The 19758-nt window shown below is 33.4% G+C and overlaps 1 protein-coding gene across 1 annotated transcript; it reads right to left on the bottom strand.

The window, feature by feature from the left end:
* Window positions 1–4814: 4814 nt before the first annotated feature.
* Window positions 4815–9254, bottom strand: LOC143231053 (thiol S-methyltransferase TMT1A-like). The gene is made up of 2 exons (XM_076465557.1): window positions 8239–9254; window positions 4815–5909 (listed from the first exon to the last, which is right to left on the bottom strand). The coding sequence occupies exons 1-2, from the start codon at window positions 8857–8859 to the stop codon at window positions 5694–5696; spliced, it is 837 nt and encodes a 278-aa protein (XP_076321672.1). The 5' UTR covers window positions 8860–9254; the 3' UTR covers window positions 4815–5693.
* Window positions 9255–19758: the final 10504 nt, after the last annotated feature.

A 19758-nucleotide genomic window follows, 5' to 3' on the forward strand; every position in this document is an offset into this window, starting at 1 on the left:
GAAAGCTACATGAGAGTTGTATTAAATGTACCTGAGTTTTTTTTAACTGAAGTACAACGATAGAGCAGAAGCTCCTTATTTTTAAAACAATAGTTTAACGCAGGTTAAAATAAATAGGTCGATCAAGCTTGTGTGATTGTGAGTTTACGCACCAAGTGAAGTATCACAGTTTTTATTGCAATAATTGAATATGTAATAATTGTGTTATAAATTAATCGAACAAACCCGTGTGGACTATTAACGAAAATAAACAATTATATAAAGCTTTGAAGACAACTATGTTAACCAAGAGAGTGACATAAGTGCCACTGACTGTCTCCCCCAGTGGCACAGCAGTATATCTTCACATTTTCTATGATGGAAAGCAAATTTCTATATCCGTGGTGGGTTGAGCATAGATAGTTCCTCGTGTAGCTTTGTGCTTAACTTCAAATAACCACAAATCTCTGATTGTATTGTAACAACACAGCAGAAAAGGATAATTCCTCTTATCAGCTGTTTACTAAAGTAACCAGCCTGTGTGAACTTGAGGAAAAGTGATGTCTATTTAAAGCTCTGAAATAATCTGTAGTGACTAAATGTGCAACGAACTTATGTATATATTTTAACTTAGTTTGATATGTTATTTTAAAACAAATATGTGCTCGTTGTTTAATGCTGAAAGTTATTGCCAACAAGTCACACACCTACTCTAAAGAATATTTCGCATTTTATTATAAATGATCGGTCAGACTGTCTCCATTTGTTGTCATTAATTTAACAAGATACACTGAAGAAAAATCAGATAACTAACATAGCTCGTTCAAACTCTTTGGCTTCTCTTTTACCAAACAAAAGTAATCACATCATAATTCCCGCACAGTTATAAGGGCAAGCATCTTCGGAGACAGGTGTTTGAATCTGCAACACTCAGATTGTGAGCAAAAAAAACCGAATCATTAGGACATACCTATTACCAATAGAGTTGAGAATATTTACAATGTCTGAAGATTGCAGAAGTTATATATCTGCAGTTGTGGTAACGGTTTGTTTATAACTAATTTTGAAATGGAAAGTTTTACAGTGAAATGGTTAAAACATTACTTGCTTACGTAGAGTGGAATACAGTCGTTTTCGATAATTTACCACTATTCTTAAAATCTAACAATTTTATGCCTGTTTTTTTAAGAACGTCTACACAGGCCGCGAAAATTTCAGTCAGGCCATTGTCTGATAATTATTTTAGGGCATGTTTAACTAAACAACATTAAAAACATTTTGACAGCCTTCGTAGGAAAGCACTAAAAATGACACAAAGAAAAAAACTGCATAGAACTCCTGATAAATATAACAAAAAACACATCCTGGCATACATACCACAATTAAACACATCAACCACAACAATCCTATCCTTGAAAATTCTCCGTTCTATACATCACATATAAGATGCACTTGCTTCCAAGAAACATGAAATCGAAGACATAATTAAAAAAACAAACCGATGAATTGTAATAATAAGTGAAACCTTAATATTCGAAAATAACAGACTTAAAATACATTATTACTCAACTGTCAGAAAACATACATTTAATAATCAAGATAAAAACAAAGGAATAATCCTGTTACATGAATCAAATCTATCAATAACAGAAATTGAGTAGTAACAACAAATGCATAATAGCTGATGTTGTCCTATATAATCAAATAAGTGTTACCATGGCAGAAATGTACACACTTGTGCAAAGTAATTGAAATAAGACGGAAAATTACGATTTTTTCAATTTTTTGCGTGTTATTTCTGAGAACCCAAAAATTACACTCAAATTAATACATGATATGAACTCTTTTATTTTTCAGAAGATCATTAATTCGCTTTTTTATCGAGTCCACCAGTTGACTGCAATCTTTACTAATTTTTGAATCGCGGTACCACACCTCAATTATGGCCTCAATTAGCTGACCTTTCGTAGTACAGTATTTTCCCCGAAAAGAAAAGTCTTTACAAATCGCCCAAATATTTTCAATAGGATTTATGTCCGGAGAGTTTTCAGGTTAGTACCTCACCTTTATTCGCGTTGTAGTCATAAAATTCTTCAGAAGAATCAAAGTGTGGCACGGAGTCAGACTATGCTGAAATATGCCAGATCCATCTGGAAATGTTTTTGTCAATTTTTGAACGACTCTTCTCTGCAAAACTTCGATGTACTGTGGTCCTTGCATCATACCTTCTACGATACGTAAGCCTCCGACGCCATAGTACCTGAAAAATCACCAACACATCTTTCTTCAAGGGTTATTTTACGAGCTGATTGATGTGAGATTCTCCACGTTTCTCACCTGGAGATATGCGAACATGCACATTTCTGTGACCGTGTACGAAGAAATGAGTCTCGTCACTAAATAACACCTTACTCCATTGTTCTTGCGTCCATATCTTATATTTCAGACCCCATTGATACCGTTTATTCTTCATTGAGTTGGTAAGCTCTTTTCTGGCTGGTCTCCATGGACTTCTAACGCAATTTCGAATGACGTAATATTCCTCAAAATTTTGTCATATATCCCAAAAATAGATCAAACGTACTGCAAAACACAGCTAATGACGCTGTCTGTGTGCAAAAATGACAATAAAAGGAAATCAGCGGGTCCAGCGAACCTACATCGGTCACCATGCTCAAAATATTGTAAAATAACCGTTTATTTCAATAAATTTGTACAAGGGTGTACTGTTCAACAAAAAAATAAATAGATATAAGTTTACTCAATTGCATCTTTTCGTACAATCAAAATGCTATTGCTTCAAAAGAGACCAAATCGGCAAATACTAAAACTACACATTTAACGCAACAAACGCAAATAGAAGGCAAAAAATAGAATTTATACATTATAACATTAGGCTCGGCATGTCCAGGTGATAAAGGCACTCGAATCGTAATCCGAGGATCGCGCTTTCGAATCCTCGTTGCATCAAACATTCTTGACCTATCAGCCGTGTGATCGTTATATAGTGACGATCAATCCCACTATTCGTTGGTAAAAGAGTAGTCCAAGAGTTGGCGTTGGGTGATGATGACTAGCTACCTTCCCTCTAGTCTTATACTGCAAAATTAGGGACGGCTAGCGCGGATAACCCTTGTGTAACTCCCCGCGAAATTCAAATACAAGGGAACTCAAAAGGATGTTTCCCAGTGCAAGCATTTAATGTGGTAAATCCTAGATAGTTATTAGTCGTATGTGTAATTTATTCACAAATTTTCTTTTTTATGTCATCAGTTTGCGAGTTTTATTTTTTCTTATATACTGTATCCTTACACCTTTTAGGTTCTTGTTTATCTTGATTTAAAAACAGTTTATTTTACAGTAATTTTAATTCATTATCTTCTGTTCATAAATAATAAATCTTGTCTCATGGCCGTAATGTTGTTCTTCCTAGAAAATAAAATTCTATTTTTAATATATGTAAATATATACGTTTGTGTTGAATAATTTGTAAACTATACAATAAATAGTGTTCAGCTGTGATTTACTTAGTAAGCTAAATGGTGAGTGTGTTAGTGTGTTTACTATCGATTCATTTGAGGGGAAATTGTACAATCGGATTTTTTTGCGAGTCAGGCAAGAATTTGTTTCGGAATTTTTCATTGGCGTTTTTTTTTAACTTCCTGTCTCATTTTTCTCTACCTTTTGTCGATACTCTATCTTTTTATCCATTTCCTTCTTTCCACTACCTGATGATCCGATTTCGTACTGTTGCTATTTACTTGAAGATTGAAGTTTATTCAAATTTGTATTCTATTTTTACCTTTATATTATTTATGAAACCGGTGTTGTAACATGGTGTATGCATTAATTGCTGATGAGAATTATCTGAAACCAATTAAAATATACCCGTTACATTGATTTGTTTAGACTTGTCTATTGAAATATTGTTTGTAACAACTGTTTGGAATAAAAACTGATGTGGAATTTAAGAGTGTGAAATATACATATAAAAACAAAGATTACTGGTACTGTTTTAAGCCGTTACTGTGTATTCATTTGAAGAATACACTCTGTTAATTCTGATACCAAGAGGAAGTCTGTTGCTGCGTTAAAATGTTTTCTTCTTTTGTGTCAGAAATCGCTGTAAAGTTTTGTTATTTTTGCCGACATCAGAAAGAAAACTGGTTGAAATACAAATGATAAGTGAGAGGGCTATGAATAGAAAATATAATACACAAGTTTCTATGTATATTTAGAGACGAAGAGTATGTTTATCATTCATCACACATAAATGTTCCTGACATTTTGAGATAAGTCTACTTATTATGTAACTAAATATTCGATCTGTTGAAAACTAATAATTATAAAAGAAGAAAGAAGTCAATGATGATGAGATAAAGAAAAAATCCTAAAGTTCCGAATATCGCAAGTGGATCGTTGGAGGACTTCTCTTTAATTATCGCTTATTAAAGATATTCCAGAAATCAATCTGTTGCCTAGGGAGAATACTTTCAATTTTTTACTAAACATTTATAAAACATTGTTCATATGTTTTATGTACTTTCAAAAATAGTGTTTTCTTTAAAACAGTAAGAACCATTATAAAGTTTAATTGCATTATTGACAATAATGAATAACAATTTCTGGAATATTTTAAATTTGTTTAGAAGAAAACAATGTACGTGTTTGAAGTTACTTAACGATTCCTATGTTTTTCCGTGAACATTGTATGTGATTTTTATGTTTACAATTGTTTTACATCAGATTCTGTATCTAAACATCGACAAATACAAAGAATTTCTCAACATATCAGTCTACTCTACATCAGATGAGCATGTTACCACAACCACACATTTATTTGTTTGACATATTTTATTTAGAATTGGGTATACATCAACTTATAAATTTGAGTTGAATTATCCACTATTCATTTATTCAATCCCTTTAGCTGTGGCATGATTTTAATTTAACCTAAATTTAATCAAAAATACATTTTAAAAGTTTGTTCTATTTTAATTTTCATTTAAAAATTCCTTTCACAACATTCTTTATCCAGAAAATTGACATAATCATCATAATATCATTATCATGTATCTGTTTAGCTTGATGGAATAATATAAAGTTCCGTAAGAAAACTTGTTTCATATATTTATTCATATCCTAATATGTTTTATTGTGTAGATAACAAAACGATGTGTCCTCGTAATCCTCTTTCCAACCTTTTATTTTTTATTAAACATGTAGATTCTGTAAAAAGTTGGATTTTGTGATTAAACTTTCTTAATGTGATATCAATATTATTGTCTGGCTAAGTATTTATTTCAGTTTTCAAAATCTGTTTTAAAAGATATTTAATGACAGCATTTCTTCAATGGAAACTGTTATCATTCTTTCTTCAGAACTCTTTTGATGGGTGTCTTATTGTAATATTAGATACAAGTGTTTACAATGTATGTTATATATATTATATTATCGTATAAGCGTCACTATAAACTTAGGACGATTGTTCGGTTAAATTACTTACCTAGACTGTACAAATTATAAAATGTTATTCGAAGAAATGAAGGGCTTTGATTACCTTGAAAGTACTTTGCATTCTTCTTAAGCTAAAAAGTACACAAAATAAAATCATCAGTTTTATACTAGTAATTAGTAATTAAAACAATTTGCTGCCAAATAGTGACAATAACCATAACTTCCAGATCAAAGGAGTCATTTAGTAGCAATACCAACTACATAACGCCGATTAGGAAACATAATCCTTCTATGTTAACCACACGTTGAGAAACATCGGTAAATCCTACATTTTCTACAGAAACTGCTGTATCTGAGGTCAGGTGGCAGTTTTCAAACATAAACGTCCATAACGGTTCCACAATCATTTGAAAGAAACGTTTCCAAGTTTTACGATCATATCCGATATGTTCCAAGTAAAGAAATTTTCCTCCCTGTTTAGGAAATAAATACTGATATTGAAAAACGACAACAATAATTTAGAATCCCTAAACAAATAAAACCAAAAATAAATGAATTAAAACAAGTACAGTTGTAAGCACATAGAATTTGCATTTTCTAATGTATAACAAGTTTATAATAAATATTATATTACTACAACGAGACTGAAACACACAGTAGTAGTACATAAGCTTCCCACTATATAAGTATAGGTTAAAGGTAACCAATAAAACGAACAACATATTGTAAACATTATTTTCATTGATTATGTACTAATCATTTTCAGGGCACAAATACTTTCTCTGGTGGGAAGCAAAGTAAGCTTTGATAAATTTGACATACAGACATACGATAGCATGATTACCTCTTGGCAAATTATTATTATATGTTTTACAAATGTTTTGTTAGTTTACTTAACTATGTACAAAGCTTCTAAAAGGCTATCTTTATTAGCCATTCTTAATTTAGAAATTACGGATTATATCAAGAGATATACCAGAACGGTTATAGTGGATGACTACTTCAACTATGCAACATTCACGCGTAGAAATTCTAGGGTGTTTAACAACAAACTTTTGTGCACTCAGTAAATGTTTGTTTTGACATATTAACCTTTTAACCATAAATTACTTTGGTTGTATAGCAAAACCACATTGGACTATGTTCACTTTGATTAATCGAATACTGATTTTAAGGTTGTAATTTCACAGAATTAATGCTTTTCCGCCGTGTACAAAATTAAAGCTGAGACCCAAATACCAATCAGAGTTTTTAAGTACATATTTTAAATAGTGTACGCATCAACTTATTCAAGGGTCCACAGTTTTCTTTGTAACAAAATCCCTGATAACAAAAGAGTAACATTATTAGAAAACATTCTCAATATTGCGATTAATCCCACTAATTACTGCTGGTTTCTTATGTATTTGAAATCGACAAAGGGGAATGGAAATATCTAATGTTGGGAAAGTTCACTTATATTCCCACACGTTTTGCGTCATATTCAAGTTTGAGAGGTGGGATTGTGGATTGTGCATTTGTCAAAAGAATTGCCAAACGCCATACACGAGGTTAGAACGAGGTTCCAAAAAGTTCAGTTATTGAAATAATAGGAATATATAGTTGTGGTCTTTTCTTGTGCTTGCGAGTTTGTAAACAATTATGATATCCCAAAATAATATTTTCCATTTTCAGCATAAATAAATCAATAACCACAAAACATACACGATATCAATGTATAGCATAATACAGACGATCCATAAGGGATGTAAGCTGTAAATAACCTAAATTTTGTTTGTGTACGATTTATTCGTTTAATTACGTTGAATGCAGGAAAAATAAATTTTGAGTTCGTTTTACGTGTACGCATTGTTAAAGCTTTGATTATAATTATTACAATAAACAAGTACTGGCGCCCCTCAACGGTTCAACGTTAAGTCTGAAAACTGAAGTTTAAAACCTGTCTTACATCCCTGTGGTAGGTTCAGTATAGACATTTCATTGTGTTACTATATACTTAACTCTACAGAAAACAAATGTATTTGGAACTATTCTTCAGATAGGGTTTTTTTATCGTAAAACCTAACAATTCAATTCTAATTTTATTGAATTTTAAACGAACGATTTTATTAGTGTATTTGGCATTCTTAATGATTAACAGAAGCTATTATTCTAGGTGTATTTGCATAGCTCAGGTCACGATATTAAAATTCGAAAAGAAATATATTTCTCACATTCATTTTATGAATTGGTTTCGTATATTACGTTTCAATAATATCAACCGTATCCACGACTTTTGTTTAAACTAGTAATAAAAAAGGAAATCATTAAAGTCCAAACGGAAATAAGCAGAGAAAATGTCCAAAATAGCAGACTTCTCGATATCTAACATATAATCGCACCTTACCAGTCACGCAGTAAGGACTAAAACAGGAGGACTGGTTTGTTGTTAAGTGCAAAGTTACACAACGAGTTTTCTGTGTTGTGCCCACTATGGATATCAAAATCCACCTTTAGGGTTATAATCCTTCCTTAATGCTTGTCGCTTAGCTACTGGAGATCACGAATTTTGTTTTAGTACTAAGATGTATAAACTTAGTTCAGAATACTTTTTGTTTATCCACCTAATCCACAAAATGTTTTCATTCCAGTTACAGAAATCAAATAATATAAATGAGAAGTAGCGTTGGTTAAAGCACACGTAAGGTATCAGTATTATTACGCAATATTTAAGTAGTTTTACTGTGTAACTGTTAAGAAATACCAGAAATAAAGCCCACAATGGTGCATTTCCTAAACTATTTTCTTGTTTTTCCTACTTACAGGTACAAGTACTCTCTTGATCTCGTGCAGAACGTCCTGAATCTTCATCACAGAACACAAAACACAAGTTGACACAACAGCGTCCACACTGTTCTCAGGTACTTCGGCCATGTTTTCTGCCATAGCGGTCACAAACTGTTCCACTTGAATATGTTGAAATTTCTCGCTATTCTTCTTAAAATAGGTTTCAAAATACGAGTTAGGTTCGACACATATTAATCTGCACCCTATTGGATAATATTTGAGATTTACACCAGTACCAACACCAATCTCTAAGACTCTAATCACACCTTGTCCTTTCGTTTTTAAACGTGGATCATAAGAAACTAACGTGTTCATACGAGAAAATAGTTTTTCTTTAAAAACGACTAATTCCTTCTCTATGCTTTGAGACACATACCTATGAATAAAGAAAGCAAACATTCGTTGCTTTATTCTTTTAAGTTCGCAACGTAACGCCCACAATAAAATTACAAATACGCTCGCTACAATGCCATATATTACAACTGCATCATTTAGGTTCGCCATTATTCCATTTACCACACGTATACTTCGCGAAATGATATTTGGCTTCAGCCCCTCGAGTTGTCTTAAACTTTGACGGCATACACCTCTGTACATCAATATTTAAGTTCTAACTTGTTTAAGACTGGCAAACCACTCTAAAACAGACACGTGATACTTACGTAATCACTCAAGGTCACTCAGCGAACACAGAGAAATGTTCAGGTGAATGCGTAACTAGTATCCTTGATTCAAGACTTTAGTGAAAACAACATTTAGATCTATGATATGGAGAAGCACGCGGTACACTAAGAGATTGATGTGTGGTTCTAGTTACATGGTGCAATAATATGTAGCAGTGAACAGATATGTAGGGTAAAATGTTTTTATTTGTCGATATTTGAATGCAGATACTGATATAACAGAATAGTAGCTATAAACATCATACACATTGTGCAGGGAGGAGAAAAGAGAATGGTTTAGTTACTTCAAACACATACATTCTTTGATTGGATGAAAATTTAAAATATTCCAGAAATAACTGTACCTTGTGATTAGTAATGCTATTAAACTGTATATAGTTTAAATTAAAATACTCTTTTGAAAAGTTCATGGAATACGTAAACAAAGTTTTATGAACGTTATATCTGGAATAACTATGGTAAGAGATTATTGAAGTCCTTTAACGATTTACTTGAAAGATGTGAAACGTTACAAGAAATATTCGGTATCTTGTGATGAATATATTTTTTCTTTAACAAGTATTTTTTTCTAACACATAGAATATCTAGATACCTAACAAGAAAGCGTAAGTTATTGAAATGCCAAGATCGCTTGTGTGATAAATTCATTAATATACTACTCATCGCTAGATGGTTGTGTGTTTCTTTCTAGCAATGCCAAATCGGGCTATTTGGTGAGCCCACCGAGAAGAATTGAACCTCTGATTTTAGCGTTGTAATCCGTGGACATACCGCTGTAGTATCGGGTGGCATATATGTGGGAACCAGCGAGTTACATTTTCTATTTATAGCACTGAGACTGAGGTTTCCTACTAGAATTCAGACAGATTTCTTTTTGAATTTTGGAAAAGTAACAATCATTTACTTTTCGTAAGATAAGTTTAACAAGATAAGTAGAGAAGAAAGTTTAACAAGAAAACAGATATTCCGTTGGTATCTGTAATAAATACAGTATTGACAAATTGAGGATTTAAAACAGAACGAGTAACCTTTGTTTTTATGTATATTTCACTCTCCTAACTTCCTTATCAATTATAATTCCAAATAGTTGTTACAAATAATATTGCAGAAAACAAGTTTAAACAAATCATTGTATGGCGTATATTTTAATTGATTTCAGATAATATCATCAGCAATAAATGTTACAACACCGGTTTTATAAATAAGATAAAGGTGAAAATAAAATAGAAATTTGAATAAACCTCAAACTTCAAGAAAACAGCAACAGCACGAAATCAGATCATGAAGTAGTGGAAAGAATGAAATGGATAAATAGATAGAGTATCGACAGAAGGTAAAGAAAAATGAGACAGAATGTTAAACAAAATAGCCAATGGTAAATTCAGAAACAAAGTCTTTCCTAACTCTTAAACAATCCCGATTGCACAATTTTCCCTCAAATCTATCGATAGCAAAAACACTAACACACTCATGCTTCAGCTTACTAAGTAAATCACAACTGAACTCAATTTAATTTATGGCTTACAAATTATTCAGCACAAACGTATATATTTACATATATTAAAAATAGAATTTTATTTTCTAGGAAAGACAATATTACGGCCATGAGACAAGATTTATTATTTATTAATAGAAGATAATAAATTAAAAATTACTGTAAAATAAATTGTTTTTAATTCAAGACAAACAAGAACTTAAAATGTGTAAGGACACAGTATATAAGAAAAAATAAAACTCACAAACTGATGACATAAGAAACAAAATTGGGAAATAATCACACATATGACGAATAATTTTCTGGAAGGATTCACCACATGAAAAGCTGACACTAGGAAAATTCTGATGAGTTTCCATGTATTTGAATCTCGCGGAAAGCTACAAAAGGGTTAACTGCGCTAGCCATCCCTAATTTTGCAGTGGGACTAATAAGACCAGAGAGAAGGCAGATAGTCATCACCACCCACCGCCAACTCTTGGGGTACTCTTTTGCAAACGAATAATGGGATTGACAGTCACATTATAACGCACTCACGGCTAAAAGGGCGAGCATATTTGGTGCTACGGAGATTCGAAACTGCAACTTTCAGATTACGAGTCGAACGCCTAAACCCACCTGGCCATGACGGTCGTAGGTTTCCTTGGAAAAGGATGTAAAAGAATAAATCACTTCTCTACCTGTAATTGATTTATTGATTTAATTAACACATTATTGTGATGGATGTAGAAATGTAATTATTTTTAATTAATTCTATAACTGTGTGCAGCAATATGATTTATTTAATAATACTTCTGTAAAAAATGTTATCTCGTACCTTATGTAGGTATCCCACTTGTTTTCAATATTGGTAATCGTATGCTCTATGTCTTATGTTTTAACATTATATTACGTATAATTTTTAGGTGTATATATTTGTTATTTGGCATAAAAAATGAGTGGAAACCTTCGAACTTTTACCCAGTAAAATATTCGACTTTAATTCAACCCTGACAAAAATTGTTCAAGAAATTCAATATTCAATATTTCATAAATGGTAAGTTTAGTATACCACCTCCCTTGCTTCTTTAAAATATTAGTTTACAGTGTTTTTGTTATTAACAACAAATATTTTAATTATAATTATATAGTAAAAATGGTTTATTTATTGGTACACTCGAAGAAACAAAATAAGTGCACACCTTCCTTGTTTCCCTTACAAGGTATGTTCATTCGGGTAGGAAAACATACTTTATACTTTGGTAAATTCCTGAAGTTAAATATTATCATGCACATAAAACGAAGTTTTGAAAGCTTAGAAAGAAGAAGAGATAAAATTTCTTATTTATCGCTAACATGTCACAGACACCTTACTCTCAAAGAACCTTTTTCGTCTATATCTATAAAAACCCGTAAAACTGTGTGAACCAGCTGTCACTACCACCAAGTAGTAAGTAACACCACCAACTGCCAACTCTTGGCTATCCTTTTATCAACTAATAGCGGATACATTATAATGCCCCCACAGCTTAATCTGTTTGCGAGTCAAGCACCCTAAACACCAGGCTGTGCCTGTAACCCATAGGGTCGAAACAGTTTACAATGTTTGAAGATTGCATTAGTGACATATCTGTAGAATGTGCTATCAGTTTGTTAATAACTATTTTTTGTAATGACCCAGACGAGAGTTCCACGTCAGGCACAGAGCAAGATGTGCAGATATCTCTTTCATTATGCTGTTCAAGACGTAAGGATCAACTACGCCAGTTATATCGACGGTAATTGTCGACCGTCCACCGTCACACCTTACGTCGCTACAAGTCGCCATGTTCATTGCCAAAGCCAAGCCAGGAGCAACCATCGAACCTTCCAGGACCCGAATCCTCCCCCGGGGCGGAATCTTCATTCAGCCTGCTACTCCCGCTGATCAAGTTTGTCCATGTCAACCATGGAACACTGAATTAAAGTAAGTTGTTCCCCAACCAAAAGTTCTGTCAGCCTTTTCTCAGTATTCCTCAGGGACGTCGACCCAACCATACAACCAGAAGAAATCAAAGAAGCCATAGAATCTCAAATCTAGGCCAAATTACATGCTGTACATCGAATTTTCTCCAGAAACAGCAATGTACCTACATACTTCATGAAGATAGCGACAACGTCTAAGTACAGTGTTGATTGTATTTTACGTGACGGGTGTGATTATCTCGTATTTCACTTTAGAGCCAAACGCCGGCATCGCCGACCCTCCAACTAGTGGTCAAACAATGTGCCCAGACAACATAGACAATCAACGGACAACTTTCAATATAAAACTACAGAAATACCGCAGAGTCCAGAACCAGCCAGAAAGAACACGAATGCAGATTCAGACAACTCAATTCCGAAGACTACAACTCCCACTGTTAACAACACGTGAAGACTTAAGAATCCAAGGAAGACAAGTGATGGTTCCTGGCATACCTTAGTTCCAGTTTCATGGAATACAACAACCAGCCACACTTAGACCATTCACATGACAACTATCGACGCGCCAGTTCAAACAGAGAAACAGTCCACAATCACTCAGAAGACACCACTGGGCATCAAGTATGAACGCAAGTTCAACCTGAAGTTCCCACCTGTTGTACAAGAACGCAGCTAGCAGTTTTCCTAGTTTCCAGACAACCAGCCACTTGTATAACATTTCTACAATCCATGAGTTTACTTTTTATACCAAATGTTTTCAAAAGCAATGATTTTCTTTCCAGCTACTTCCGGGCACGGTCTGGGTAAATATTTGGCTCCCAGGCCGTGAAAGTGGGTTTTCTCGGGGTACTCCTGTTTCCCCCCACAGCTAAATCTCGGGCACTGGGTCTTTGGATCTCTGCCAAGGCAACATTCTGGGGTAGTCCTGAAGAAAGCCGTTTACGTCAATGTCAAGTCAATGTTTAGCAATCGCTAACCGTCAGGATATTCTGACCACGGGCTCTGGCCTGTCTTACTTCCCTTATGCCACTCTTGTCCAAGTCTCCCTTCTCTCGCGTCATTTTCATGTCCTCCACCTCACTTCTTCACCTTAAAAAAAATAAAACAAAATAAAGACTAACTTCCATGTAAAGTTCAATAATCTTTCACACGAGGATATGGAAAAGGAACCACAACGTTCCTGACAACTTCAGTTGGAAAGAGAATTATTTAGACTTTTCTCTCTCTAAACTAAACCCCTGCGAAGTTCGTTTGCGTTTGATTGTAATGAAAAGTTCTACAGAGAAATGGTTAAAATATTACTTACTTGTGTAAAATGATATATAATCTTTTTGACAATTTTTAAAATCAGAGTTCATCAAGTCTGAGCCTGTTTTTGAATAATGTCATTCATATCATGGTGTTTTTGGTGGCATGTAAAGCTACAACTTTGTATTTGCATAATTTACAGTTAAAGTGCTCAGAATAAAATTTTCAAAACTATTCTGGAGCTATGCTCCTAAACTCCTACAAATGGCAATGTTCTACTGGCCTGACCACTCCATAATTCCTTCCTATGGCTATGCTACGTACAAATAGTTTTAAAAAAGGTGAGTCAGTGGTATGCTAAAAGATCCAAACCAACTCTGTACTAAGAATTGGTATTTTGAACAGCAAGATAATACTAATCATTTTAATTACTACAATAATAATAGTTAAAAATACCAATTTACACAAAATGTTACAAAATAAATGTTGAAATAATAGTTTTAGTGTAAGTTTTACTTACAAAGTAATACTACTCTAATTCCTCCTTGATTTTATGTTTTCAAACACGGGTCATAATAATCAATCGTGGTCATAAAAGAAAATAGTTTTTTTTTTAAACATGCAACTACTTTTTTACAAGTGGTCTTATATACCTATTAAGAATGAAAGCAAAGATTTCTCGGTTTACAGTTTGATGTTTCCAAAGGAAAATGAAGACAACACCTGCTATTAAGCCTTCGATTATAACGAAATTACTCAGGCTACCATTAATCGAATAACTGTTAGTAAAACGAGCGAAATAAAATTTGGCTTCAGTCACGAGTTTTTTAGACTCTCCTAGGGTAGCTCTATCTACGCCACAGATTAAAGTCCAACCCATAAAACCGGGCCGAGTTTATTAAACTCTCACGTGATTGTTAAATAAACGCGCGAGGACACTCAATGAATACAGCGAGATAAACAAATGCAAACACAACCAATCATGTTAGTAGCCTTGAGTCCAAACTTGAGTGTAATAAAGGGAAAACAACAACCCATGCATCTATGATATACTGAGAGAAAATGATAATACACGCGTATTTATCTAATACCCTTGCACTTAAGCACTCGCAGTTCTTAAAACACACCATTGCAGGTGAAACATTTTTAACACAGTAATTAACAACAAAAATACAATAGTAACAAACTCTTGAGACAAGTAATACATTTTATATTTATATGACTTATTGACAAATATAAGAAAATAATAGTATTTTGATATTAATCAAATTTGATGGAACGACCCCATAAAATAAAGTCACGGAATATTTATGCTTTATCTGACAATTCATGAAAAGCTATACTATGGCTTTGTGCACAAGCAGTCACTAATCGTGAAATTATAGACAACAGACGGAGATTATGAGCCAATAGCATCAATCGTAAACTCTTAGGCTAATATTTCTTAAGTGAATAGAGAAATATGATCATTATGCTTATAAAGTAATCTGTCAAACTACTGGAGGTTTTATTATTTTTAATACCATACATAGTAGAACTGGACTTAGTGAATGATATGAGTGTTCGGCTACGGATTCTTTTACGGTAGGTGTCTGTGACTTGTTGACGATAAATATGACGAAAAATTAACATCCATAACTCAGGTTGTTTTAAACTAATATATTCAAAACAAGTCAATTGAATGTACAAGAATGTTTATTAAACTAAGGGTATAGTAATTGTTTCTTCAATAGTTCTCTTATTCTTGTGTAACGATTTTAGTATCATATATCTATTTTAATATCAGTGTTTCTTCATGTTAAAGTTGTATTTATAAACGTACAAAACTTCTTTCTATCTTGTCGGTATTTAGCTATAAAGATCCGAACGGTCATGTTTATTTATCTCTTCATCTGTCCTGTACGTTGATTCACATCTTCTGATGAATATATTTAGAAACACCACATGAGTACCAGAGTAAACCACATCTTATACCAGCCTCTTTCAGGGTGATATCTATGTGTTATTTACAATTACATTCGTATATAAATACCACTTCTCACAAATAGTTCCATAATATCTTACACTTTCAGAAGGTTTAGGCTTAAATTCAGAATTTTACATAAATATCCTATAACGTTTTTAAATAAGTCTAATACTTAGGTGACCTATTTTTATTTCTTACATATATTTTCACCAGGGAAAGGTGCTCATAATAATAAATACTTTTTTCTCTCCAATTTCTATCGAAATAATTAAGTGTGCTATGTAGGAGTTTTTCTGTTACTATTTCTGTGTATGAATATTTCTGCGTCAGAGTAATCTGCTCTAGAGATTTTATAAGCTGTTGTGAGAAGTGTTTTGTTTGTAGTTTGGTGTGTACTAGTTGTAGTATTACGTTTACCCATGCTAGAGCTGTTTAGTCAATCACAGTTTGAAAGTACGTTTTGTAGATTTTATTATGTTGTCGAATGCTATTTCACTTTCTCTACCAGTTATTCGCTCAGCAATGTTTGATCTTTGTCAGATTTTGGTTCTAATATTATTTAGGTGGTTTATCCATGTCAGCTTGAGTCATATATTAATTATAGAAACTTGGCGGATGTAGCAGTCTGAAGGATTGTTCCCTTGATATATAGGTTTTGATGTTGTTTTATTAATTTTGTGAAAACCACTAGTTAGTTTCTTGCTATGTTGATTTTAATTCTATTTTTGTGACCGTATTTACTTATTGTATTTATTGTTTATTTGTTTGTTTGGTTTTGAATTTCGCGCAAAGCAACACGAGTGCTATTTGCGCTAGCCGTCATTAATTTTGCAGTGTAAGACTAGATGGAAGGTAGCTAGTCATCATCACCCACCGCTAACTCTTCGGTTACACTTTTACCAACGAATAGTGAGATTGATTGTAACCATATAACGCTCCCATAGCTGATAGGTCGAGCATGTTTGGTGGGACGAGGATTTGAAACAGTGACCCCCGGATTACGATTCGAGTGCCTTAACCATCTGGACATACTGGTCCTATTGTTGTGATATATAAATTCTATTTGTTGCCTTCCATTTGGGCTTCTTGCTTTGGATGTGAAATTTTAATATTTTCTGATTAGGTTTCTTTTGGAGCGATAGTATTCTGATTGTGGGAAAAGATGCAGATGAGTAAACTTATATCTATTGGTTTTATTGTTGAACAGTTAATTCCTGCCATGGTAACACTTGTTTGGTTATTTAGGACAACATCAGCTATTATTATGCATTCGTTATTACTAATCAATTTCTGTTAATAATAGATTTGATTTATGTAACAGGACTATTCCTTTGTTTTTATTTTGATCATTAAAACTTTTCTGATAGTTGAATAATAATATATTTTAAAACAGTTATTTTCATTTATTAAGATTTCACTCATTTTTACAATTCATGGGTTAGTTTTTTTATCTTCGATCTCATGTTTCTTGGAAGCAAGTGCATCTTGGATGTTGATATATAGAACGGCGAATTTTCGAGGATAAGATTCTTGTGGTTGATGTGTTTAATTGTGATATGTATGGTATGATGTGTTTTTTGGTATATTTATGAGTCGTTCTATGCAGTTTTATGTTTGTGTCATTTTTTAGTATTCTGCTTCGAAAGCTGTGAAAATGTTTTTATGATGCTCAGTTAGACATGCTATAAAAAATTGTCAGACCATGGCCTGACTGTAATTTTTGCCGCCTGTGTAGACGTTCTTAGAAAAACAGTATGGGCGTGTTTCCGAGTGAGCTTTTTACTTTTTCTAGAGGTTTTTTTTTGTCTTTTTAATTTTCTGTAAAAGGTGATTGCTTGTGTTTTTGTTGGATGTAAAACCACTCTCCAGTTGTTGCTTCAGTTTGAGACATTATTTAGTGTTTCTTGAACGTGAGACATGGTCATTAGTGGGTTTCTGGAGGTACTCCAGATTGCAATGTTGACTACGTATTGTAAGTGTATGTTCAACTGGGAAAAGGTATTTCACGGACAAAAATAATGTATAGGAATGGCAACAGGACGGATTCTCTGGGCACTCCTGCAGTTATATTGAAAGATTTTGATAAAGTTTTATTGACCTTTACTTGGGCTATTCTGTCAGTTAAGAAATTTTATATCCATTTAATAACAGTGTGATTTATTTTCAGATGAGTTAGTTTATACTTAACGGCGTTATGCCAAACACTGTCAAATGCTTTTCTAACGTCTTAAAATACATCTATGGTTACCTGGTTGTTATTAAAAGCATTGTAGACTGATTCAGTGAGTTGTGTGAGATAATCATTTGTTTGTCTGTTTTATTTGTAGGCATTTTGAAATTCCGGAAGTATATTATTTATATCACAGAAGCGAAGAAGACGATTCGAGATAATTTTCTCCATCAGTTTGCCAAGACAACTTAACAGACTGATGGGACGGATATTGTCTGGATTTGTCCTATTTGTTTGTTTCTTTAAAATCGTGGTGATGATGGCTTTTTTCCATGTTCCAGGGTTATAACCAGTTGTTTATGAGATGTTCATGATGTTTGTGAGGTGTTGTAGCAGGAGACTGGAGCGTTTTTTGAGAATAATGTTTGGTATTTGGTTGTGTCTTTCAAGTTTTTAATGTTAATTTTGAGTTCAGTTATGGTAATTTTCATATTGATTGAACTTTAGTAGCTTTCTAATGTCTCACCAGGGAATTGTTGGGTGAATGAAGATTGATTTGTGTGTATGCAGTTGTTGGTGTTGTGTGTTAAAGGAGACTGAATTTAGGTCGCTGAAGGAGGATTCGTAGTAGACAGTTAATAGGTCCGCTTTCTCCGAGACCGTCCTTGCGATTGTGTTGTAGCGAGTAATTTGTGTTTTTGTCGGAAGAAATACTCTTGAATTTTTTCCAAAATTCTTTTGGATTGTTTTTGGTTTTGTCAAAGTTCTTACAAATGTTATGCCAATTTATTTCTTTTGTTATTTTAATTGTTTGATTGTTAGTGGATGAATTTCCGGTGTTAGAGTCCATTGATTATGTGAGTGTTTTTTCTTTGTTTTAGGGATTGTATTTTTGATGGCTTTATGTATGGCTTCTGAACTTGATTAACATTGTTGTCTAATTCTGTTTTGTTGTTGGCATGTTCAACTGAGTGTGGTAGATAAGAATCTAATGAAGCGTTAAAGATGAGCCAATCTGTTTTGGTGCATGTTGTTATAGAAAGAATGATTTTTATAATTGATCCTCTATGTGTGTTTCTGTTTCCTCTTAGGTCTGTGTGTGGGGAATAAAAGTCCTCTATGATAATTGGTTTTTGATTACGTTTAACAGATTTTTTAAGAAGTTAATGTCGATGTCTTTTGTAGGTGAATAATATATGGATCGGATTGGGATTGTTAGCCTGTTGTTAAGGTGTATGTTGGAAAAATTGTTTCATTTATACTTGATTTGAAGGAATCTTCTACAGAGATTAGATGTGATATTTCTATATTGAAGTAAGCTATTATGCTCCTACTGTTTTGGAGTAAAGTTTACTGTATGTAATGAATTCGGGGATTGTGGTGTTTTGTTTATCTGTGCAAAGTGTTTCCGAAATTATGATAATGTTGGCATTTATGTGTTTGTTTATGTTGTAAATTTCTATCCTTTTATCTTTGAGGTTTCCTTGGCGGTTGGTGTGTAGAATTTTAATGTGTTGGATTATTGTGTTGTGCTACTTTCCTTGCATAAGTTTCAAGTGATAAATGATGTGTTTTGAGATTGGAAAGGTGGAAGTAGTGTCTGGCAAGTCTGCTGAGAGCCTTGAGTGACTCGTGTCTGGATTCGAATGTAGGGAATTCACCTATTTCGATTAGCATTGATAATAAATTTGTAGTGAATTCCATGGGGTTGAAAATGTGTGTTTTCTCGTGCGTGTTACTACTGCGCATGTACGTGTTGATTGTGGTTGAGTGGAAGTGTTGGTGCTCTGTGAAACTGTTGGAGTTTCGAGTAATGGTTGTTTTGTGATGTGAGTGTTGAGAGGTTGTGGGTTGGTGTTCGTAGTTTTGAATAGGATTATATTACGTATTTGTGTGTATTTGTGGGAGTCTTTGTAACTGGCTGCATGTAGGCTTTGACAGTTGGCTCATTTCACATGGTTCCGCTATTGGAACAATGAGCAATCTCGTG

The sequence above is a fragment of the Tachypleus tridentatus genome, chromosome 10, assembly GCF_004210375.1.
Source record: "Tachypleus tridentatus isolate NWPU-2018 chromosome 10, ASM421037v1, whole genome shotgun sequence".
NCBI classification, from domain to species: domain Eukaryota; kingdom Metazoa; phylum Arthropoda; class Merostomata; order Xiphosura; family Limulidae; genus Tachypleus; species Tachypleus tridentatus.